At 48.2% G+C, this 24,975-nt stretch overlaps 2 protein-coding genes across 3 annotated transcripts in view; one reads left to right on the forward strand and one right to left on the reverse strand.

Annotated features, from left to right (window-relative positions):
- The window catches only part of SLC7A14 (solute carrier family 7 member 14), a 33,444-nt gene extending 27,104 nt beyond the window's left edge, over positions 1-6,340 (forward strand). Inside the window, exon 8 of the mRNA XM_037407555.1 lies at positions 2,285-6,340. Within this exon, the coding sequence (XP_037263452.1) occupies positions 2,285-2,607 (323 nt within the window). The 3' untranslated portion in view covers positions 2,608-6,340. The remainder of the gene's footprint in view (positions 1-2,284) is intronic.
- Positions 6,341-9,197: 2,857 nt separating this feature from the next.
- On the reverse strand, positions 9,198-19,937 carry CLDN11 (claudin 11). Of its 2 annotated transcripts, XM_037407597.1 has the most exons (4): positions 19,668-19,937; positions 19,471-19,571; positions 16,527-16,691; positions 9,198-10,369 (listed from the first exon to the last, which is right to left on the reverse strand). In XM_037407597.1, the coding sequence occupies exons 1-4, from the start codon at positions 19,694-19,696 to the stop codon at positions 10,137-10,139; spliced, it is 528 nt and encodes a 175-aa protein (XP_037263494.1). In that variant the 5' UTR covers positions 19,697-19,937; the 3' UTR covers positions 9,198-10,136. The 2 variants fall into 2 exon arrangements, with proteins under 2 accessions (XP_037263494.1, XP_037263493.1); XM_037407596.1 differs by having other exon boundaries at positions 19,471-19,933.
- Positions 19,938-24,975: the final 5,038 nt, after the last annotated feature.

A 24,975-nucleotide genomic window follows, 5' to 3' on the forward strand; every position in this document is an offset into this window, starting at 1 on the left:
ACCTCGGTTATTCAAGCCCTCAAACCACAGCTAAATGGAAAATCACACCTCCAGAAAATGTCACTTTGATGAAAGTAAACTGCTCCTTGCAAAGGTGACTGTTTTGATGAGTCTTTTGATGCAAAGTAGGTGGGCTCTGGAAATTGCCTCACAGGCAGGTTTCCTACAGAAATGTGCCTGCTTTCCTGCTATTTCACCCACTTGAGCTCTTCAGCAGCCCACACCAAAATCTCAGCGCTGCGTTTCCAAAGCCCAGAGCTGCCCAACCCCAACAGCCCTGGGAGAGACAGAGCCAAGGGATCTGTGGACTCTATCTCCTTTTCTTGGTCTGAGCCCTTAGCTTTGTGGCAGGGAGATCTCAGGACTCACAGACTTAGTTGGGGACTTTTTTTTGGCCATATTTAGGCCAGGAGCCCGGCACACCCACAGTTTCCCTTTGCTTTACATTGCAACCTGCTTAGTCCACAAACCCAAGAGAAACAGAGAAGCTCTCATAGCTCCTCCTGAAGGCTCCCAAGTCTGGACTATAAAGAACTGAAGCAACAAGACAATACCAAAACCAAGGACTCTTCAGAGAAATAATAACCCTATGGGTAAACATATACATTGCAGCAGCCCACAGGAGCCCCAGTTGCAGACAACAGACACTGAGCATGGTGTCAGCACCCAAAAGGACCATTCCTGGCCAAATATCCCACCAGCAGCCCTTCCCTTTGAGAGCAGGCATCAGGGTCCTGGGTTGAGAGGCAGAAGGGTCTGAGGAAAGAGAATGAGGATTGATGCGAAGGTCACAGTCAGCTGCCACCTCCCGTAAAGGCAGGAATCACTCCTCCTGGAGCAGGGGTGGGCAGGCATGGGCCACCACACCGGCTCACCAGCCTTCATGCTTTTCTCAGGTGCCTTCTGCCATTTGTAGACGTTTGAGCTCAGTTGGAAGAGCCAGGAGATGACACAAACAGACCTTGGATCTCTCTCTGGCGTCTCAGAGAGTTTAGAGTAGTCTCACGGTTTCCTTTGTGGGGGCTGCTACCACATTTTTGCTCCATTTTACCATTCCTCCTTTTGCTTTGGGGTGAGGGCTGTAGTTATCCTGAGCCAGTCCTGCATGACTGAGGTCCCATAGCAAAACTCCAACTCTGCAACTCCCCAAACGCCAGGCCAACCTGTTGGGCAGTAGCTGCTATGTTCACTCTTGGGGCTGAAGAAGACACGCTTGGGGTTTTTTTTTGACCCTCAAAGGCAATAGGTGAAGCTGCAAATCCAGGGGAATCCTTCCCACCCACAAGCAAAGATGACTCCACAGCAGCAACTTTATCTGCTGTGATTAAATACTTTCTCCTGTGGGTGCATCTAATATCTCTTCAGCTGCCAGCAATTGCAATGACTCAATTAAGCTGCTCCATTAAGGTGTGATGGGCTCCACCAGCCCCATCCATGGCTGCTTGCCTGTTGGGGGAGGCACATCCCATTTATTTCTCTAGCAGACGTGTGTGGTCCTGCCACACAGACTCTGGATTTAACCTCACAAGTTCCTTGTGGCCAGTCCACGGGATGTGAAGTCTGGGTTTCTCTATGCACACCTCTGGGGTAGTTTAATCCCAGGACCCACTGGAAACGAGATGCATTTGCCTCTGGGGAAAGCGTTGGTGCAGGAGGGTGAGATCAGGTAGGGCTAGCGGGGGAAGATGAAACAAAAACCCCGCAGGGAGGAGAACAGGGTTTCAGAGCTGTTTTAGTACCGAGTACACTCATCCTTACAACCCCTGGGCACACGTGGCTGTGAACACCAGCAGGAGAGAGACTGAGAGCATGAGAAAACTTCAGAGAGAAAAGGGTAGCCGGGAGGGCAACCGGGTGGAAGCGTGGGGGCTGTTGGCACTCAGGAGCCTCCACACGTCTGTCTGCTGGGAGCCGCTGTCCCATGGAAGATGCAGATGGCACTGTCATGTGGCAGCAGCATCCCAGCTGATGTTTAAAACATATAGCCCTTGGGTCACAGCTGGCAGTCCGACAACACAAACTCAGCAGCTTCGAAGAGCAGACATCAACTGCACCGTGCACTAGCTTAAAAAATATGGGAATATTTACTTAGGCTTATCGCGCATCGGCTGAAGCCAGCCGGCGCTGGGTGGGAGGAGGCTGGCGCTGAGCTGGGCTGCATCCCCGACCCACGCCCGGCGTGGGCATCGCTGGGGCATGGCGTGTTTGTAGTGATGTTGTATGTGGGAACACGGGGCTGGTGCGGGTGGCTGGGGTCCAACACTCTCCCTCTCGCCCACCACAGGTCTGCTCATCTACTTTGGCTACGGGATGTGGAACAGCACGCTGGAGATCAGCGCCCGGGAGGAGGCCCTCCATCAGAGCACATACCAGCGCTATGACGTGGACGTCGACCCTTTCTCTGTGGACGACAGCTTCTCCTACGCCACTGAGGGTGAGGGCTACCCGGGCTGGGACCCCTCTGAGGACAAGGCCCTCTCGTACCAGCAAATGGCGGGAGCAAAGGAAAGCCATCGGACGAGTAGCAGGTCGAAAAGCAAAGGCAGGCACAAACCGCCGTCAGAGGCTCTCATCGCCAACGACGAGTTGGACTACTCGCCTGAGTAGTGGGGCAGGCAGCGGGGCACCGCACCACCCAGGCAATGAGGAAAGGTCCCTGTGGCTCCCCTGTCCTGCCCCATCCTCCCCGGGTCCTCCACCACCACCCCGCTCTCCTCTGGTTCTCGGGACACACTCTGCAACTGCCGTTGACCCCAAACCAAACACACTCGTGGCCCGTCCCACTCCACCGGTCAGGTCTCGCTGTGCTGAATGCTGGCTGATGCCCCGGCGCAGGCTGATCTCCTGGCACCAGCCACACTGGTGGAGGTGGTGGAGTGGGAGATGTGCCAAACTGGGAGGGTGTTGGGAGGTGGAAGGAGCTGTGTGAGGGGATGACACAAGTTGTCCCTGGGGAACGTCCACCCAATGGCCACAACGGTGGGATGCCACTCTTAGATTTTTGGCACTTTCTTAGCATGTGTGTTTTTTTCCTTTGAACCACCTAGAAGTAACAGCTGAGCCAGAGGGACAGACAGGTAGGTAGGTATGAAATGGAGATGGACAAACCCCTTTTGAGGGAGTCACTCAGAGGTGGATCCAGAGATGCTGGTCTCATCACAGAGCATTTCCATGGCCCGTTCTGGAGCAAAGGCACTTGGTGCACACAGCAGTGCTACCCCCCGTGTCCATCCCCAGGCAACCCAAATACTGTGATTCAAAATTAGTTCCTGTCTCAATCAAACCTTGAGGTCCCAGCATGGCCAAGCATCTGGAACCTGCAGTTGGGAGCATGGTCCCAATGCTGGTCACAGCAAGAGCTGTGACCCACTCTTGGCCCAACCCACCTTGTGCAAGAGGTCAATGAGGACCACACACCGTTTCTCTGAGCATCTCTGAGGCTGGGCATTGTTTCCACCACATTGTGTCTTCTACAAAAGTGACTGTGCTGCAATTCCCTCACTGTGGTGGGCACATTCCAGTGCTCACTCTGGCCTGAGTGCTTCAGGAACGCATCCATAGCCCTGCAGAACCGCATCATCCACAGGTCAGCCGTGTCTCGGCAGGGCTGGGCCGTGTGTGGCAAAAGGAAAGGACTCAGCTGCTGAAATCTCCCTCCCTGCTGCTGTCTCCACCTTGTACCATTTTCTCTGCTTCTGACCCTGGCTTGGTGGATGCTGTATGAAAAACACTGAAACACTGCTTGTTCTATAAGTGTCGGTATTTCAGTTTGAAACCAAACAGAGCTGGTGGCTCGCAGGGCAGAACCGGTCGGCAGGTGGGTGTTTCTCATAGTTAAACCTTTCAGTATAGCCCAAGCATGGCTCTGACCCCCAGCAGTGACGGAACGTTCCCTGCCACCAGCATCCCTGCAGCAGCATCGGTGGTGATGGGGTTTGGTGGCAGCCACCGTCTCCCGCAGCACAGAGGGCAGCTGTGCTGACAGCAGGTCCAGCTCTGGAGCCCATCACCAACATGCATAGTATAAAACACTGCAATGGAGGAACATCTTTTTAAATAAATAAATAATAATGAAGGGAAAACCCCATCAGACAGTGACACCCATCCTCCTCCAAAGGCTGCAGCTGGATCCATCCCCAGGGCTCCCCTGGAGCAGCCCAGACCAGCCCCCAATACCAGGGGCTGATGCTGGCGTTCTAGGGGACAATTTAACATTGGTAGGGGCATGAGGAAGGATTTGCAACATATGATGCTGAGAACCATTAACCCTTTGGTTCACTGGATGAGGCTCAGCTCCCCAAAACACAGCATGGAGCCTGCCTGGCATCCTCTGCAGGCAAGCGGGTTGCTGCGTGCTGAGAGTGCCTGGACCCATGCCTGTCCCCGTCGGTCCCGGCGCTCAAGGGCTCGACGGAGAGGCTCTGCCCGTGGCTGCAGAAGTTTCCCTGCAGGTCCTGTCCCAAATGGTGACAAACTACAGTCCTTTTCCCAGTGGAAAAGAGCATCTGATTCTGCAGATCTTAATCCAGAGCACCCCAGGCAAGTCAAGGGAAGTTTGGCCTCTGCCAGGGCTTCAGGATGGGAGCAAGGATTTGGCAGAAGGACCTGGAAGCTTTGATCTAGCATCCCCTCCCGCTGCCTGCCTCTACCACACTTCTACAAGCAGAAATCCCAAGTATGTCCCACTGAAAAGCTGTTTGCAATGTGCACACCGCTGACGGGCCAGCTCAGGAAACCTTCCTGGCGGTGCCGAGTGCCTCTCGCGAAGGTCACCTCTCACTCACGCTTGGCCGCTCCCACCCTTGATGCCTTAGAAGTACCCAAGAGAGATGGCACCTCGCAGGTCTGGCTTTACATTTTCAGGGAGAAAGATTAACGCTAAATTCCTACCAGCTCTTGTACTTACCATAGCCAAGGTAGTCTTCGTTCTGCTTCTGCACGGTACTTGGGCATCTGCCGAACCACGACCTCCTGCCCCAGTACCCTGTCGAACCGAAGCCTGTTATTCCTTCTGCAGCCTTAATCTCTCGCTGCAGAGCAGTTACCAGTACCAGTGTCTGTTGTCATGTCTGCTCTAGTTATGCCGTATAATTTGACGAGGGCTTGATCCCTTGCTCTTTGGTGTCAGTAGGAACCTCTCAGTTGGAACCATGCATCAAATGAAGCCCTTTGGCTGCTCCTGTTCCCACCCTCCTTCCCCTTCCCACGGAAGTGCTGGGGCAGGGCGGCTGTGCCACGTCCCCAAGACCACTGGGAAACAGCATTTGATGCCACGGCACCATCTGATGCAGATGGGCTGCCATCAGCCCTCGCCGTGCTGGGGAGTGGGAGCCGGATCTTTCTCCCAAGGCCACCATATCCCACCTTTCAGAAGTGTGTAAGGAGAAGGTGGTTGAGCCACAGGTTGGGTCTTGCCTGGGTTTGCCGGTGGCCGGTGCCCAGGGAGGGGGCTTTGCAGCGGGGTGTCCCCACCTGCGCGGGTGGCAGTGCCTGGGGGACACGCGGGTTCAGCCTCCATCTGGAGATGCACGCTTCCTTGTAGCAGGTGTCAGGGTCTTCAACGGGCACAAGCAGAAGCTGCCAAAGCCAAAATGTTCTGGCGTGCCCACCGCCTCTGGGCACCGCTGGCCCCGGGGGGCAGCTTCGGATGCTGGGAGGAGGCACAAGTGCTTGTTTTGCTATAACCCCAAATGCAGCCTTTCCCCCTGGGTGCCCTCAGGGAGGTTCTCACACCCCTGAGCCATCGGGAGGACATGGGCAGAACGTGTCCATCCCGCTCCCGCCACCGGTGAAGGCACAGAGCCCTTCAGCCTGACCGCCTCCGCTGGGAGGGACCCCAGGGAGCCCAATGCATGATACAGACGGAGCATCAATACCTCTGCCCTTCCAGCTGGACTCTGTACGGTCTCGGTCGCTCCACAGATTCACTCCGCACGGTTACAACCACTTGGTGTGAGGCCCAGCACGCCGGCATTCCTCCACACAGCAGAGAAATCACTCCCTGAACGACGTGGGATGTTGTAAATCCAGCTTGTAAATGATCTTCACTTTGTTTTGTTCAGTCTTTCTGATGTATATCTTGCTTTTTTTTGCAGATGGTACTTTCTGGTGTAACAATTCTCTGCAGTTCTGGTATGAAATCGGTGTATTTGTTAAAAAGTTTGTTCTATTGGGTTGTTTTGTTTTGGTTTTTGTTTGTGGTTTCCAGAAGCCCATTGGTGCACTGTACAATGGGATCTTGTAGTGTGTCATGAGAAAGAAAAAAATATGCAGATATGTTATGGAGTGATTTTTATTTTCAAATGATTGTGTTATTGACTACTATATATATATATTATTATCAAGATACTAAGAAAAAAAAATCTAAATTTACCAAAATCTGTATATTTTAATAAATGCATAAAGCTTTATTGTGTGCCTTTACATTTAAAAATCAAACAGGAACTAAGGGATTTCTAAAGAAAGCCAGAGACAGATGTGTCTTAGTATCAGTTTCCATAGTAATGTAAACCTTTGAAATGAAAGACCAAACCAAAAAAAAACAGAAGAAAACTTCCATGTAAATTTTGTTAAGCCAATCAGTACCTGAAGGTCCGATATTTTTTCAATGCTAAATCAAAGCTAGAGATGAACAAACCTTGCCATAAGTGCTGCAAAATTTCCTTTGTAGAAGATCCTTTTCCGTGGGCTGACTTTGGTATTTACTTGCACTGTTGTGGAAAAAAAATGGTTATCAGTTTACACAATAAAAAATACAAGAAAACCCCAAACTAAAGCCAATGACCACAGGTTGACTGTTGCAGTGTGAAGCTCTAGGCAGCACCAACGTCTTCCCATCTGCTCGCAGTGCTGGTGGCACCCACCTTTCCGTGGGGTGACTGGGGTGTCACGGTGCTGTCACCCCCCTGCATGGGCACCGGGGCCACAGGGAGGCAGGCATTGCTCACGGGGCTGCAGCCACCTCTCCACTTCGGGGGTGTGCATGGGCTCCCTCCTGTTATTCCTGTTATTTGGGGAGTGGGGAGGCTGCCAGCACGCTCCCCGTCACTGGGAGCAGTAGCTGGTCCTGGTAGAGCTGGGGAGAGCTCCACTGGGGCATCAGGGAGCACCACCTCCATGCCAGGGTGGCCACCAGAGCTCGCTCCCACCGCTCCATGGCTGACATTAGGCACAGCGTGGAACAGTTTTTCTGTTCAGGAGAACTATATTTGACTCTGTTTTGAGGCTCAGATCAGCAAATGAGCACCAAAAGCCTTCAAGTGCCAACAGCACCATGGCCAGCCTGGCCCCGGAGAACCCCACGGGGGAGCGGGGTGTTTTGGGAGGGTGCAAAGCAGGTATTTCAGCTTTGATCCTTTAAAAACTAGAAAAGTTTAATATTCTTTGTGCTTCCTCCAAACACTTCCCCTCTGCGGTGCCAGCACTAACATCCTGTGACGTTCTTGGCCCCATCTCCTTGCACCCCGCGGGTGCACGTGTCTGTTTTCCCCGCCGCTGCAACTGGGGTTGTTTTGCTTTCTTTGGTTTTTTCTTCACTTCCCTGAAACACAGCTTCTTCCTTCCTCTGAGCAGCTTGTCCTGGGCCTTTCAAGGGCTGGATTTGGGCTCATGTGCTGGTAAGCTGTGACCATGGGCAGAGCAAGCAGAGCCCCAGCACTGTCCCCTGCCGAGGGTCCCCAGCCCCACATGCCTGAAGATGCCAAGATGCAGCCTCAAGGTTTGGGCAGCAAAAAAACCCGTTAAGTGCTGCCCAGCAGGGCTTATTCCCCACTGGGTCAGGCACCACTGCCCCAGCCCCTCCGGCAGCACCAGCACCTTGCCACCCCCACCACCACCACCCCCCTCAGGCATCTCAGACAGGTTTTGCTCTGCTTTTCCCTCCCAGTTTACTCCAGGGCCGTTGGCTGGGCAGTGTTCCAGCAGCTTTCTGCTTGGAGGTCTCCCCCGCCGCCGCTGGCCCCGGGGTTAACCAGCCAAAGCGGCAGGCAGCGGCGCACAATCCACAATCCCCGGGCAGCCTGCACAAGCTGGCACGCCTGTGCGCCGCCCCTTCGCCCATGGCACCCACACATCAATGGCAGCACTTATAGCGTCTCTCCAGCGCGTACAACAACTGCCTGTGCCCTGCCTGTGATGTAATGGGCACAAGTGTCCTGCCACCAGCCCCGCGCCGCTGCCCGCCTTGGGTGCATTGTATAGGATGGCAGCAATGCAAAGTTCACACAAGAGACGCCTTCAAGACTGCTCGGTATTAAAGGCAGATGCTAGCGCTGCTGCCCATCTCTTGTCCATGCAGGCAAAGGGTCGTCGTGGAGCACAGCCATCCTCCTTCTGACTCCTTTTAAATGCTCTGGCCTCAGCTTCCCACATGGAGGAGGCGAGGGGTGGGACCTGCAGCATCCTTGCCCATGGCTGCGTTGCCCAGCTTGGGTTCTCCAGCTGAAGTAGACCAAGACGAGAGGACAGTCCCTAATCCGCCGAGGCTTGACTAGCAGCCATGTTTTCAATTTCTTCTCCGTCACCCCAAACAATTTGGTCAGTCCTTTCCCCTGCTTGCTCAGTGCCCTCTCCTCCGGCACTCAACACCTGGGCTGTCCCCCTTGTCCATGTCTGCACAGCGGCTGTGCCTCTTTTCCTGTTCCTGCAGCCTGGCTTACACAAATTATTTGAACTGAGTTAACATCTCTGGGAACAGATGGGATTTTGTATCACCGTAATTAAATTGCTACAGCCTCTGGTAAGGGCAGAGCTAGATCCTGATCTTACATGGTTTTAATCAGAGTGATGACCCCAGATCAGACTCTTATTTTAGTTAAGAGCACTTCCAGCGACATGACTTCTCAACTTCAGCACGCCCGAGCAGCACGGGGGTACATCTCCACCCCCTCAGCGGGTTTCTAAGTCCCCCTTATATGAAGAGCACCAGAGCCGGTACCACTGGTGCAAGCTGCTACTGGGAACATTGAAAGAATGAATGGGTAAAGGCAGCGGTCAGTACCATGCAGGAAGATTACTTCTATTTTAAATATTTAAAAAAAACCCACGAAAAAAAAGGCCCACTTAATTCTACAGCAGAGCAGAATCTCTTGTCCTGAACCACTATTAAAAAAAAATAATCTTCAAAATCATTGGGAAACCCCTGTCATGGAAAAGCTAGCTATGGAAACACACAGGAAGGAAGGAAAAGAAGCCAGTAGTTGCAGGTACTCTGTTATTTATTGTACAGTATTTCACTGAAAGTACAAAGGCATCATCAGTACTCACCAGAATTGTATTGTAACAGGTACATTATACTGCGTGTTAAAACGTGCTGCTTTAATGATGCAAGACAGAACGCAAATTGAGAGGAAGAAAGCAAGGAGTTTAAAAAAATGTAAAAATACATTTTTAGTAACTGATCTGTACAAAGGAAAAAAAAGAAAAGAAACCAGAGTGCGGGGATTAGAGCCCCCAAAGTCATTTAAAACTATATAAAAAGGCACCGTTATCTACCATGTAATTAGGACCTTTGGGTTCTGTTTCCTTCATACTGATGACTGTGGGGGTGGGGAAATACTGTTACTAAATGACCAAACTCATACAAAAGTATTACAGAGAAAGGCAGAAAATAATTCCCCCTACTCTGTTCCAAAAGAGAAACATTTGCCCAGCTGGGGAGCAGAGCCTTCCTCCCTTCCCTCTCGCCCGAACCGTGCCGAAGCGGTGACCTTGAGCGGGGGAAAGCAAATAGCAGTGGGAGAAGCTGCCAGAGTCCTTCTAACAATGGGTAAGTGTCTCTCTCCTTTGTTTTATTGCTTTTAACTCTCCCATAATCAGGGGAGCTAGAAGATAAAATAAAAACGCTACACCCCACACAACAACCCCGAACCATCCGAGTCATCCTGGCTGCAAGAAGGTGGGGTAGGTGGTCAGGACAAAATGGGGGGACCAAGAGGTAGGACTGGCTGGAGCTTTCGTTCTAGAGAAGGGGGAACAGATGGGGGGAATAATGCTTCAAACTACCAGACATTTGTGCTGCTTTTCTAAATCTTCCCCGGGGAGCCTGACAGCAGTGTGTGTCAGTAGAAGCAGGCCCAGGGCACACAAACCCACCAGCCAAAGCATCCGACGGCAGCCGTGGGACGTCCCTGGGGCGCTTACACGTGAGCGCTCTTCGCGTGTGTAGGGGAGCTGGATCCCGAGGCGTAGTAGAAACGGTTTTCACCGAACGTCTGGGCATCTCCCGAGCAGCAGACGATGACGCAGCCACCGAAGAGGCAGAGAGCAGAGCCGATCCAGCCCGTGTACAGGGAGTAGCCGAAGCTCATAATGGTGGTCTCACGGTGGGCACACACGGGAAACCAGATCGTCGCAACAACGCCGCACATGGCTGGGGAGAGATGGAAAGGACCGGTAAGGCCAGCACCTAACCCCACCATGGGGACACAAAGCACACCGAAGGGGAAGGAAGGGTCTGCAGGACAGGGGACAGTGAGGAAGCCCATCCCTCCTCCCTTGCAGCCCCACAGTGGGATGCAGAAGCATCAGCATCAGGGCCGAGAGATCCCCGAGCAGGAGGCAGCGTGGGAGCCTTGCGGGGAGAAAGATCAAGAGAGAACAGCCGTCTCTCCTGGGCATCAACAAACGAGAAGAAAAAACAACTGCTGCTCGACACAATCTGATATATTATTACAAGGAAACAAATTTGTTTCCTAGAAATATCTTTAAGTGGGAAGAATGAAAGTCACCCTGAAACCGGTGCTCTGGAGAGCTGCAGAATTAGGAATATGTTAGGTATGAAGCAAGGCCACGAAAGCCATATGCATCGGTGAGACAGTAAAATCGGTGGCCCAGAGTCAATTGGTTTAAATCACTATTTCTGCACGAACTCACGTACTATGTCCTCAGCCCATGTCAATCAGCGTCGTTGGAGTTGCTCCACTGAATGGTCACATACACATTAACGAAACATCCCAGCCCTTAGAAGGGCAGAGTAGGGTTTACAGAACACAAGCAGAAGATGGGCAGGGACAGAATAATTAGCACTGCAGCACTGTTGTGTTGGTTTTTTTTTTATGGAGGAGGAAATGTCCCACAACTCTGGAAAGCAGATTGCACTTCCCTGTAGAAAATTTCTCTGTACAGAGTGACAAACCCAGTGAGGCTCCCCAGAAACCTATTGAATTCACTAGAAACTGAAGGGCCTTGCAGAAGGGAAAACAGGATTCTACCTGGAGTCTACAGCCGGTCAAAAATGACCGCAGACTTCAAATTTTGCTTGAAATCCCATAGTTTTTTCCCCCCAAGACCAGGAAGGCTGCTGCAGTGGTGCTGCGAGGACCACTAGGCAGGTGATGCGGAGGAGGTGCCCTCACACAGTAAAGCGGGTTCAAATTCAGCACTTTGCAGGCAGCCAGGCTAGGGACCACAGGGTTTCAGTGTGCAGCACACACGCGTGGTTTGCTCCTAGCAGAGAGAAAACACGTGCCCTGTGTTCTCCTTGCGCTGCACAAGGTCACACTCGCTGCCCTCGCTAAGGGTCCTGCCTCCATCCTGCAAAGTCCTTGCATGCACCGAGGGCGACAGGAGTTGATGGCGTTAATCACCTCACAGGAGCAGGTCCTAAAACAATACTCCTTTATGGCCTGTACATCTGAGAAGAATTAATCTGTCAATATTTACTTGCCTCCGGGACAAGCTGTGCAGGACTCCATCCTTGTGGCTATCAGAGAATCAGAGCAAAACAATAACAGGACTGTGGCAGAGTTACAGATTTCCACCGACCGCGTTAAAAGGTATCTGGAGGCAGTGTCAAAAAGTTAAGGTTGCAAGAGGGAAAAAAAAAAGGGGGTGAGATTAAAAATAAAATTGTTTAGTTAAAGCAGAGAACAAACCATAGCTCCTGGCCCGTGCAACAGAAAATCCATCCCCAATAGCTGCAGTTATTGTGAGAGAAAATATTTTCTTATGGAAAAGAGAAGAACATTGGAAGGATGCTAATAAAGCCAGTAATAATTTCAGGCCTTCTCAAAGCAAGGGCCCCACAGCTCTGGAAGGAATTTTTAGAGAAGGCAAGAAGGGGAGAACAGCATTTCTCCTGCGTGTGGATCAGTCCTGCAAACAGCTCATGAGCCTCTAACGCTTTAAAACAAAAATGTATCAGTTAGGAATCCACAAAGCATTCTAATGGGCTGGAAAAAAACACTTCTTTGTTGTTCGGAAAAAGAAACAATCATCTTTTCTTTTTCTGTCAGCAGTAAATATATATATATATATATATATTTATGTCCATAGACTATAAGAGCCTTATCCATCCAGACCCTCCCCCACCACACAGGATCGAAGAAAACACTTGCACTGGGGTGAGAAGAGCTCTCAGGGATGCTAACACAATAGCATCTCTTGTGCGTGTGGCTCAGCTACATGTAAAACCACCTTATTTTAATGCTGACAGTACTAGAAAGCTGTGAAACACAAGCCAAGGACTTTGCACGGGTTAGCTTGACCTCTCTGCCTTCGGAGGCCACCAGCTGCCGTCAGTCACCGGTGACCCCTTCGCTCAGCCAGAGGAATGCCCTCAAACAGGGCTGGATTTCATCGCTCTGCGTAGATTAAATTGGGCTGTAAATCCTCCCAGAGGATGTGCAAAGGACAGTCTGCAACGGCAATATTTCTTGGTGAACTCAAATGCTGGTCTAGCTGTACCACAGAGAAAGGCTGAAAAAAAAAAAAGTTCATTTGCCAAGAAACTCAAAGGGACTGGAAAAGGCATTTTAAGGCAAGTTTCAAGTTTTAAAATAGCTGCCTACATGGAAAAGGTGTTTGAATAGAAATTAATAGCCCTTCCCTTTTGCGCTGCTGCTGAGAGACCCTTTGCCTTTCTCTAAATTAGAAAGTCTTCAGACAGTAGAGCTGCTGTAGTCAGTATAGTCCAGCAGAAAGGTAGGAGAAGGTCTGCAAACAGAATATTTCTATTAGACCAGCAGGGTTAGTTGGAAAAACAAGCGCGTTTGGGGACACACACGTGCTTTTTTGCAGCTCGAGCAGGCAGTCCTGCAAAAGCCACTGCCTCTACCCGGAAAAGTCATCTCAGTAACGCACGGTATGGTTGTCCTCGCTCCATCACGTCACTGCGAATCCACAGGGATACATCCCAGGCTCCCAGCATTTCTAAGTCCTTTTTGACTATGGACTTGCGGTAGCTCAGTCCACTGAGCTGAATCTCTTATTATTCTGCATTACAGGCCTGCTGGAACCAGATGAAGTGCCCGTAGACAAGAAGCACAGAAGGTGCCTGCGGAGGTGGGGCAGACAGAGCAGGATTACTCTAACTCAAGGGACAGTGAGTCCCTGCCAAATTCCTTAACAGCAAGTTCTGCAGAAGAAAGAATACTTTTTCTTTTGTGGCTAAATTTAATTATTCTGAGTTGCTGACTCAAAGTCACACAGATTTCTCTTTCAAAGCATTTGGTTGAAATACATTATCCATGATTTTCTCCCCCTCCCTGTGTTCAAGGCAATCTTTTTATCTTGATATCTATGGTCTTAGAAGTAAATCTCATGCAGTATCCAGAAAAACTCGTTAATATCCTTTGTTTAGTATACAATAGCCAATACGGTCATTTTGCAGTAGTAATCCACAGTAACTGATGTATTTTTCATCCGCGTTTTCCAGTGTCTCCAATCCCCCACTCCATTAGGAAAATGCCCGCTTGGTTCCCAGCAAGGGGTCCCCCGAATTAGTATCAACAACACAGGATGGGCCAGGGTTTTTCCATCAGCACTAGTGTATGAAATGTTTTCGTACTGGCTTAGAGCAAACTTCTGCTGACGATTGTTTTCAGCAATAAATCAATTCTCTCAGACAGATAGGATCAAGCAAAGACATAAATACATCAGCAGGCAGGATAGGAGGGTGTGCACACAGGTTGCACTCTGCAGCCTGCTATTATCAGTACACAGAAAAATCAATGGAATATCTGAGCCCATTGTTTTCCTGGCAAGTTTTCAACTTTTTCTTTTTTCTTTTTTTTCTTTTTTTTTTTTTTTTTTTTTTTGGCTCCACACTGTGTTTTAACCCCCGTTTTCCTTTTAAATAAATTTCAGTGACAATCTGCCACCCCTTCCCTGAGTTCAGCCCCTGTTTTCCTTCATAATAAATCTCAAACCGCCATCTCTTCCCTGATCAACAAGTGAGGTTTGCCATGGGGCCAGCTCCCCTGATCACATCTTCACTCCCTATTTCTGCTACGTTAGCGAGGGGTTTGGCATTTGTTCTGTTTTACCAGAGCTCTGGGAGTTGGTCTCCACTTAGAGGAAAAGGCTGAAGCCCCTGCAGCTGGGGAAAACCATGAATGAGGGTTCAGTGGCCAGAGGGTAAATAAGAACAGTCCAGGGTGTATTACTTCTAAAATATAATCAATTTTAAGCCAGTATTCTGTGTTTCAAGGCCTGATTCATGCTTATTAAATGCTCTGGAATCATAACACCTCATTTTGCAAAGAACAGATCATTAATCAGCCTAAATAATGTGAAAGTCCCAAGCTCTGTATATTGTTCTTCTTCCAAAGGGACTGTAAAAATAAATGTGGGTTGGTTTGGTTTTTTTAAGAAAAAAGCAACTTAAGAGCAAAAGGAGCTTATTTATTTTTCATTTGTGATCCAACAAAAAGAGCATTATTGTAATTGTGACTAAAACATTGTGACCAGGCTGCTGCTGCCAGCCCAGATCATTCAGGACTTGAGCGACATGAGCAATCACTTCACCTGTAGATGCTTCAAAACTCACAGGGGCAAGAATCCGTAAGAAGTCTAAATCCAACCCAAAGAGCATTTGTCTGCCAGTGTCACTGTAAATAATTTCCTTGCCTCACAGGATCTACCTAGTGGGAAAACCATGTTCTAAGGCAGAGAGGAACCTGGCTTACAGAGCATCACAACTCCTCTCGATCACCCTCTGACATCTGTTCTCCTCCCTGGTGTCACAGCAGGGTGGCAGAGCGGCACACCAGACCCCAAACCCTGGTGCAACCATGCAAGACACGGGACTTCATGTGCTCTGATGCAGCATTACCCAACACTGTCACTGCAGTTTGATTGCTGCGTGTGTGTTGGTCCTGTAATCCTGTCACCCTTCGGGATTTAGGGGCAATGCTCTCGCCTCCACGTCTGCAGCCATGCAAACAGGGCTGAGCTACAGCACGGGTCTCAGTCGGAACCGAAAACTCACGCTTATTTGCGACAAAGCACAGCTCTGCTGGGCCTCCCCCATCCTGGCAGGGGAAATCCAGCAGAGCGGACCCCTCCGGCACTAAAATGTCATTCATACACAGAGAAAAACACTTTTCCTTTCACTTCGCCGAGCCCAAATACGTGACTCAAGGTTTCAGGACAGGGATGAAGGTCACATTCCAACAGCTCTCTAACATGACTGTTCACTATGGGGATGTTCTAAACAGGCCCTATAAAGCTGATTTTAGGACTCCCAGCTGTGGCAACATGCTCTTAAACCCTTTTTTAAAAAATAAAGCCTTTAAAAAAAAAACAAAACCAAAAAAAACAACAGGCATTGAAAGGGTCCCTTGGTCCCAGTCCCTTATATTTCGGATGTAGTGACTCGTACTGACTGCTTCTCACCGAGGCACTCGAGGAGGGATGGCTGGCAGGGAAGGGGCGCCCAGAGGGCAGCCCCTCTGTACAGCTATATCCAGTGCCCACTTGAAAAAAAATGTAAGGAGAAGAAGAAGAAGAAGAAAGAAGACGGGCATGATGTCAGCGCTGGCTGCCAGCGACCAACAGAGCCACACAAAGAGGCCACTTTCCCTCCCCCCTCCTCCCCTGCCACACAGACGGGTAAAAACAAGGCACCGCAGGCTGTTGCTGAGATGACGAGGCTTCAAGAACATGCAGGTGTTGTGGCGGGGACAATGAGCTCCACAGTCTGCCCTGCTCAAAACAATCTCCTCCACAGGCACTGAGGATGGGAAGAAATTCCCAGGGGAACTTGGAGGCCAAGGGCAAGGCTGGCCAGAGGGGCTGGGAGGCACAGGGGACATACCATCCCTCTTCTCAGGTCCATGCCACCCAGCGGGCTTCCCTTCCCCCACCCCTCAGCTTACTTTGACCCTACTGCATCAGCGATGCCCGGGGAAAATCCAGAGGCTATCCATTCCCTGTAAGCAGCTTGAAAGTTTAGACCCTTTTCCAAAAATAACATCACTTCCACGGCGAACCAGCAAAACCAGTGCCTGCAGGCAGCTGCCTATGCGCAGCCGCTGTCACCCTCCTGCAGACATGGGCAGTGGCTGTGCCCAAGGACGCCGCAAGGCAACACACCGGAGGGGTTTGCAGCCCTCCCTTCCTCACCCTGCTTTGCTCCCTGCCTCCTGTCTTTGTCCTCCCGCTCCCCTTCGTGCCCCCCCAGACGGCAGCGCTGCTGGAGAGCTGCAGGGTCAGCCCAGCCCGGCCAGCAGCTGCCCAGGTGCGTGTGCTCAACCAGCTCGCAACGTGCCGCCCTGCAGCAGAGCCTCCGGCTCTCCGCGCCTTACCCAAGAGGATGATGAGGATCCCTCCCAGCTGGGACCGCCGGTACTTGGCAGCTCCAGGCTCGTGGCCCATCCGGATACAGGGCAAGACCGTTATCAGCAAGAAGATAGCGGGAAGACCCAGGACAGAGGCGGCGATCATCAGTGCTCGACATGCTTGGACATACCCTGTTGGCAAGGCAAGGAAAGAGGATTTTGATTATTTGGCACAAAAGAAGGAGACCTTTGGACAAAGGTTCCTCTTCGATTAGCTCCCAAGAATTGCATGGAGTACGGGAGACAGGTTCAACCCTTTGTGTAAACGTTAAATCTTCACCAGGCACGAGAGAGTGAGACGGCAGTACAGTGGGTAGCGCCTGAACACAGGGTGTGCAGGCTCAACATTTTCCAGTGAAGAAATAGCACTGCCCGGAAAACATGGGCTCTTCCCAGCAAGACACTGAGAAATCATGGAGGTGGAAAACATGGGAAGAGAAAGTAGGAGAAACAGCTAGGAAGGAGTGTTCCTGTATCTTTTCCTAGGGAGAGTTTTGATTAAATAACAAGATTTTTAAGTCCTGAAGAGCAGCTTGCTGTGAGCAGGGGAGGTCCACAGTCAGCCAGAGCAGGGCTGAAGAGCTGAAGACCCGTTACTGAAGCATGGGCGTCCACGAGATACGGCCACCGGCCGCCCTGAGGAGCTGAGGGCCGTTGACCTGGGAGGAGGAGGGATGCCCACCAGCCCCAGCCACCTCCCGATGCTGCACCGCGGTGTCCAGCCTGGTAGTGGGTTTCAGGGGAGACTCGTGGCTCCAGCTGACCGCCGGCACAGCTCTTCCTTAGCGAGCAGAAATGACCGCACTTTGCAGAGCTGCTTGAGTTGCCATAACCAAGGGCCGCGTTATCCCTCTGGGTCCCTACAGACATCACGGCATTCCCCGGTGTTTCGTCAGTGGCCATCCCTCTCCTGCCTGTCCCTTGCGCTGAACACAAGGCAGCGAGGAACAACTGGGGCCGGGGACTGTGGGTGTGCTGGGCAGGGCTGTGACATTTCTACCACTCTGTGATGGTCTATGTATAATAATGTATCCATTTTTATATATTCAGATAGATATAAGGTATATATAATTGTATACAGATTTTAATATCAATTTATATACACTATATAAAATGTATATATAAATAACTAAAAATAGGTCACTACCTGCATGCAAAAGAAAAAGAACAAGTGTCAGATTTGCTCTAGTGCCGGGTGAGCCTCCACCGGCTCTTGGAACGGTCTCAGCCGAGCAAGCATGCTGGCTTTCTTTCCCCTCTTATTAACAAAGTGAAGCTGCCACATGCAGATACGGAATTTTATGACGCCTCAAACAATACCAGCAAACAGGAGCCTCAAGCAAGTCCTGTTGACAGACAGGTAAGACACCGGGAATGAGGACTTTACTGTTCCTGGGAATGCAGACTGTGTGTATACTGAATATTTGCTTGATTTTTTTCAAGAGGAAACTTAACCAAAGAGTTACCTGAGGAGTTCAGAGCGAAAAAGCAACCCTAAACAAAGGAGACGGCAGTGCCCGGTGTGGTTTCTGTGTGCAATCAGTCCCAATTAAACGAGAATACAATCACATTCATTTCAAAGACTTGACTCCAGCAATGAAAGACTAAATACATTTCAGCTATCGGGCACACCAGGATAAATTTCCCTCTCATTGAAAGCTGTGGCTACCATATAGGTTACAAGCAGAAGCATCTTCTTTTGTGATTTGTTTCTGCTGGAGACAAGCATTGCTTTCTGCTGCCGAAAGACCTCTTTACCTATTTATTAAATTTCATTTGAAAATGTTTCTTCTGGGCAAGCCTTTTCTCTGTCTTCTGGGCTGGATCATATTGAAAAAGAGCAGCAATAAGGAAGGTAAGCCTACTGAAATAAAAGTCTGCACACAGAGAAAGGGAGAATAGGAGCTAGTCTGAGAGATTCAATATTGCTCAGCACTATGTGGGACAGACTAGGCTCTGTAACAGAGAAATTCATGAATAATCTTTCTAACCTCTTGTGAATTTATTTTCACAACAGCTTAAACAAATTAATAAGGAAACATGAAAGAAAACTACTAGGAATGGTTACTTCTACCCTGTCGGCTTTGGAAGAGGCATCTCTGACATGCTAGAGGATGTAAAATCTAAACCACAGAAGAATGAAGAAGTGCTACAGAGTTAACAGTGATTGAAACGGGTGAGATCATTAGCTTAACTTACAGGGACAAGACCACACAAGACTTTGACAGCTCTAATTAGCTCAAAAGATGTATTAATACTGATTAAACACCTTGCTTAATTTTTGCTTTGCAGCAAACTAATGAAAATTACTATATAATTAGAAAACACCAAGTTGAATATAGTGACATCTGTTTGCCATGTAAAAGTTCTGTCTTGCCTTAGAAAATGTGGGAAGCATCAGGACCGTCAAGACTAATGACGATCTTTCAAAAGATTAAAAGCCATAGCAGCATTAATAATAGATGCTGAAAGATTCATTATACTCAAAATCATCTTAAGGAATAGAACCTTCACATTTGTAATAGCTCATCATCATCTCAAAGCAAAACTCGAAGTACGCTGTTATACCTCACTACACTATCCATGTTTTGCAATGCAATCTAGATACAAGGCGTGAAAGGAACAGCGAGTGCTTACCATGAACAATGATTAAACATTAAGTGGACTTTAACAGCCACAGATAACACATGATACCTGGGTATGACTACAACCAGGTATAATTTATGAGAATCATGTTCAGAGCTGTCATTCATATTCTTTAGCCTATTTACTGGATCATCTCCTGCGCTGGTGAAGACGAAGCTCCCTCATCAACCCATCTTCATCAACCCCCCCAGAAGCAGGACCGGTGCTGCTTGGAGCAAGGCGTCACTCCTCGCCGAGCGGGAAGGGGAGGACGGGGCACACGTACCTGGCAGGATGAGGATGTCCACGAGGGGCTTGCAGTGATAGAGACCTGTTGCCATGACGCAGTCTGCCCACAGCCCCTTGGATCCCAGCTCATCCATTTTCCTGCAGGTGGTAATGGTGTAGCCGCAAGTCACCACCCAGTCATTGGTGGCCGTCGCCACAACCACCCCGATCCACCCTATGAAACTGCAGACAAACCCAGCCAGGTGCAGGCAGGTGGCCACCATGGCGCTGCCTTGGTGGGGCGAGCTGGGCAGGAGAGCGCCTGCAGGGCTTCAGCCGGCCAGGGACCTGCCGGCTGCGAGCGGGAGGGATGGGGTCTGCTGGGATGGGTCCCTGGGCAGGCACTGCTGCAGGAGCTCGGCTGCCTCTGCCCAGCTCCCTCCCTGGGAGGGGTCAGAGCTGCCTCCAGCCCCATAGCGCATGGGAGGAGCGAGCCGGGAGCCCCAACTTCTGCCAGTTCACCCAGAGAGTCGGAGGGGAAGGACAGCGCGGAGAGGAGGAGATGCAGTTACACCCACCCGTGCATGAAAAACAAACCGCACTGCTTCAGTCACACGCAAACAGCCCGGCTGTTCAAAATGCAGCATCGAGGGAGAAACATTGAGGCAGTGTTTTCGAGCTGGAGGCAAATGATCACACTGATACCTCCACATGGAAAGACAGGGCAAGAAACACGGTGGCCAGAGTTACTCAAGAGGTGGAATCGGACACCTCGTCAAAGCCATCAGCGCCGCTGCAGGGAAAGGACATAATCCGTCTCGCTTCTTTCGTGCCGTTTTCAGTAACTGCAAAAACATAAAAGACCCATCGCTGCACTCTCTGCTTGCGCCTCGGTTTTCAGAAGTATCACCTAGCACTCCCGGAGTCTCAAATACGTGTTTACCAGCACCTTTTGAATGCTAAAATTAAAAGGAGCAGCTTTTTACTCAGACTCATTACGGGTGTAAATTTTAGTCTGCTTGACAGAAGCAGGAACAGCCCGCCTCTAAGTGTCGGCAGAGAAACTTTACAGCCCGCTCTGCATCAGGAGAAACAGGCAGGCAGGATATTTTCCTAACTTTGCTTTGCATTTTCACAGGCAGATCTATGTGTGATCGGGTGCCAGCACATCCCCGGTGACATTTCATCACCGCGCGTCCCCGGCGCTGCTGATTGTGCAGCGTAGCGCGTGCCTGGGGGGACCACTAGCGGAGAGGTGTCCCCACTGCACGGCGCAGGGACAAACCCGACAGGACGACGGCCCAACAATGAACTCGATTCATTCCTAGAGCTGTTAGTGAAAAATAAATATTGGAAGCTACGCTCCAAGAGGAGGTGCCGGGAGTGAAATACATCCTGCTCTGCATCCGACGGTATTTCGTTCCCTGTTCTGCAGCAAATAAAGTGAAAAACACAAAGACCATCTTAAGCTTCATCACATGTTCCTCGGATTCAAAATTCAAGCATGAGGCCACAGTTTTGGTTTGTCAAAGCTTCATCTGCATACTGGAGCTACTATGTAAATAGCTGAAAATTATCTTTGAAGAGGAGTTTTTACAAATGGAAATTTAATAGCTGCTTTCACATGTGTTTTATAATGTTGGTTACTCCTTCCCTAATCTACTCCTCAAACAATATTCCTGCTGATATATTATTCAGGAGATTTATCGTTCAGGACGATGTCATCTCTTGAGTGAAACTAGTGCCATCCCTGTTCCTGTACCATGCAATTACGTTGGACAGATCACGCATCACCCCCCGAGTTTGGAAGGAGACGGGCTGACAAATGAACACGTTCCTGCCTCTCCTCTTCGCTGACACAGTTCGCGTTTTTTCAGAGTGGCATTTCATCCATCTAAATTTAAATCATTCTGTAAATTAAAATTTGATCTTTTTGTATCGAGTATAAATGCACACAGCTTAATACTGCTTTTTGATTCAAACCGGGCACAAGGCTGCTTAACCACTTCGGGGTGACTGATCCCAACCTGAGTTGTCCAACAGTGCTGTCACCAGTCCTTTGGAGTTTCAATACCACACATATTCTCTAAATCATGCTAATACTTAGATATCTAACATACTTCAAAGCATTTTTCTTCAAATTACCAGAAAATTTTGCAAAATCTTGATATCCCAAAGCTGAGATGAGAGGCATTTGCCATGGTGATACCGCGGGCGCATCCTAAGGGGCAAAAAAGAGGGTTTTTTTAAAATGCTGTGAGATTTTAATTTGCAGGCTGTGGACACATCCTACTGTAAATCAGTCTCCTACAGCTTGGTTCCTCCAGTATGGTTTCCTTAACCACAAAAGCTCCTCATGCTGCCATGTTCTCCTTCACAAATGTATTTATCAAAGAATGTGCAGCAGCTCAACAGGCAAGAAGTAAATTTTACACTCCAGTAACTAGTACTGCTCAACAGGGCCCACAGGGCACTGTTTGAATTATTTTATTAATATCGATAGAGACAGGAAACATGTACTATTTTGTCAGTGTTATAAATAACACCACCAGTATTTAAGTGAATATAAGCTAATATGCTACAAGCAAACAATGATTCACAGGATCAATAAAATAAACAAAGGAGGACTTCCCAGCTATATGCTAAATAAACTGACACACCAGGGCAATATTCTTAAAATCTGCCACTTTAAAAGTGAGCGCTACACGTGCATTTATTTCAGCAATACTGTGAATGCTCAAAGATCAACCTTTTTACCCTGTCACTCAAGCAGGTTCCCCTCGATCAGCGTCATTTTCTCTGACAAATGACATGCGTTGCAATTAGTCATACTTACACAAGCTATTAACACCCTGTGGTTTTTTTTCTCATACAAGTGACTCACCTTGAACTTTTTCATTGCAGGGTTTTCAGCCCGACTGCTTCTCCCTCGCTCGCAAATGCACCAGTACAAAACCAGCATGGGGTGCAGGAATAAACTGCTGTAAGGGGCACAGCTAGTTGTTTTCTTCCACACTAAAGGCTGAGCTCATCAAAATATCACCAATTTCACCTTCACCTTGGTCCATACTGTTCATTTTTCTCTTCAGCTGTAAAATACAGGCAAATACATGGTAGCGTTAAGGATTTGCAACTATCTGAAACACAATCAGCATTTCCTATAGGCAAGACGAGCGCCTTAAAACGAGGACAAAGCATTTTCGCTCTCGAGGGGAAGGAAAAATATCTGTGTATGCCACCACACCTGCCTACCCACCACGAAAAACCTCTCGGTATGAATAAAACCACCCAGATCTCCAAAATATTGTTTCTAGTAAAAGTTGTATTTTTTTACAACAATATAGTTTATTTTTTAAGTGACCGATAGAACATAGCTTACTGCTCTAAGTGGAGAAGCGCCCAACTTAAAGGGAAGACCCACTCCCACGCAGCTTACAAGAACATGTTCCTCTTTCCTCCTTGACTCCTCCTCTCTCCAATTCTGAATTTTCTGCTACTTAAGCTCCCTGATGGTAGACAAAAATGTTAACCAATGTAATCATGACTCACAAAACCCAAGAACTCCTGAGAGGTGCTGTAGGGTGTGTTTTCCATCAACAGTACATATTTTTTTCAGGAAATACAGTAAAATTCTCATTTCTGATTTTAACTTCATATAACCTCAGCATTTTATCTGGTAACATGCAGGTTTTACCTTGTTCATTACTAAGCTATTTATTTAAGAGAGGTGTGAACAACTCAAACATTGCTAGACTAGTCAAGTAGCAACGGAGGTGTGCACCGGAGAACATGCCAACTACACAAGTGGATGTATTTACATGTATAAACACCAAAATTGTAACAAATACATAGAAACCTTAAGAGTAAATAATGCCTTTCTGGAGCCGTAAGAGCTTTAGCAAATGGGCTCACAGTGAGGGTGGGCTATTGATCTTGCACATCTTGCTAAAAATACCCTTTAGAAAACCGGGGACCCGCTGCAGGCAGTGGGAGTCCTGCTAATATGTGTCAGTGTAATCAGGTTTTAATTTACTGTAATCAAAGCAAGCAAGACTCTGTCCTCCTTAGAAAAGCGCTGTTGTTAAAATACCTTCCAAAAAGTCAAGTTTAGAAGTCAGCATTCAAAAATATTACAGAGACAGGTGTTCTGACATTACAGTTCTTTATTTGTTTTCGAATCCACAATCTATACAGGTATTTACAAGGCATGAAAATGGATAACAGCACAAAATACAATTGAGGTATAAGCTAAGAGCACAGTATGTCATGTTTCAATAAATATAATTCAGAATTTGTAAACTAAGTGACCAGATAGATGCATCTTGTTTACTAAAACCATATAAAATATCTGTTAAATCTCACGTGAGGTAGAGGACAGTTTTTGTGTGTCATGTAATGCAACCACAGCAACTCTGACAATAAGACTGTACATCATTGGCAAGGTACTAAAAATTGTTGAGTGCACTGATCGTTTTTCACAGGCTTCTACTATGGTTTCAGAATAGTCATTCAACCTGTTGCCTTGAGCTAATACAGACTCTGCTGTTCTGCAGCTACTTTCTGTAATTTCAGATATTTATACTGGCATGTCAACATCGATGAATTCTTCCAAGGATGAGTATGAAAACACAAAAACAGATTTTGTCCATCACAGAAAGCAACATCATGGCAACGAAATATTTTAGACCAACCTTTTATTATTTCCTAGAATTAGTTTAAATACAGTACAGCTGTGCTTTCCTTTAAGTGAGGTATCTATTTTCAGAGAAAAAAAAAAATCAATTGATAGTTACATTTAATCAATTTTCAAATAGCAAAATTTTATACCATTTGTTTGCTGTGCTTAAAACTAATTTTTCAAGCGTTTTCCAACTGAACCACTAATCCTGAAAAAAACAATTTTCTAAGTAATGGAGACACACTACAAAATTGTCGTGCAATTTGTAAGCAGTAACTGCTTTTGCGGAAGCTAAAAAATTGCTCTCTTTTTGAAATAGAAATATGCAACAAATAGAAAATTCTACACGTTTTCTGTAATGAAAATTGATGGAATACACACACTACAAATGTAATGAGCAAAAATAAAATCTAAATTTGCAGCTTTCTGCTGCTTTCTATTGGCAGCTTAAATAAAGTTACTGAAATATTGCAAGCACAGATTAACAGGTAGGTGTAATTATGTCTTTTGTCGACTTCACCATGTTATAGAAAACTCTTGTGTGGATTAATTACACAAATTAAGTGCAGAAAAAATACAAAGTTGTTATCTTTACTGACAATCAAAATATATACTCTACAAACAAGTGAATTCTAGGAAGCTGACCATGACAGCATTTCAAGGCCAACTTCACGACTAATGCTAGGAAAGTTTCCCAAAAATTTCATAACACATTCTAGCTATCCCCTCCCCCAATATAAAACAAGAATGTATGAATAAAACATTGTGACTTCTAAAATATGGGCCAGGACTTATTTTTTCAGGCCACCAATAGCTTTATGCTCCCACTCAACTTTTCCTACTTCACTAACTGCATTATGCCTTTACTATATACAACTGATATTA

Source organism: Falco rusticolus, chromosome 13, assembly GCF_015220075.1.
Source record: "Falco rusticolus isolate bFalRus1 chromosome 13, bFalRus1.pri, whole genome shotgun sequence".
Lineage (NCBI taxonomy): Eukaryota > Metazoa > Chordata > Aves > Falconiformes > Falconidae > Falco > Falco rusticolus.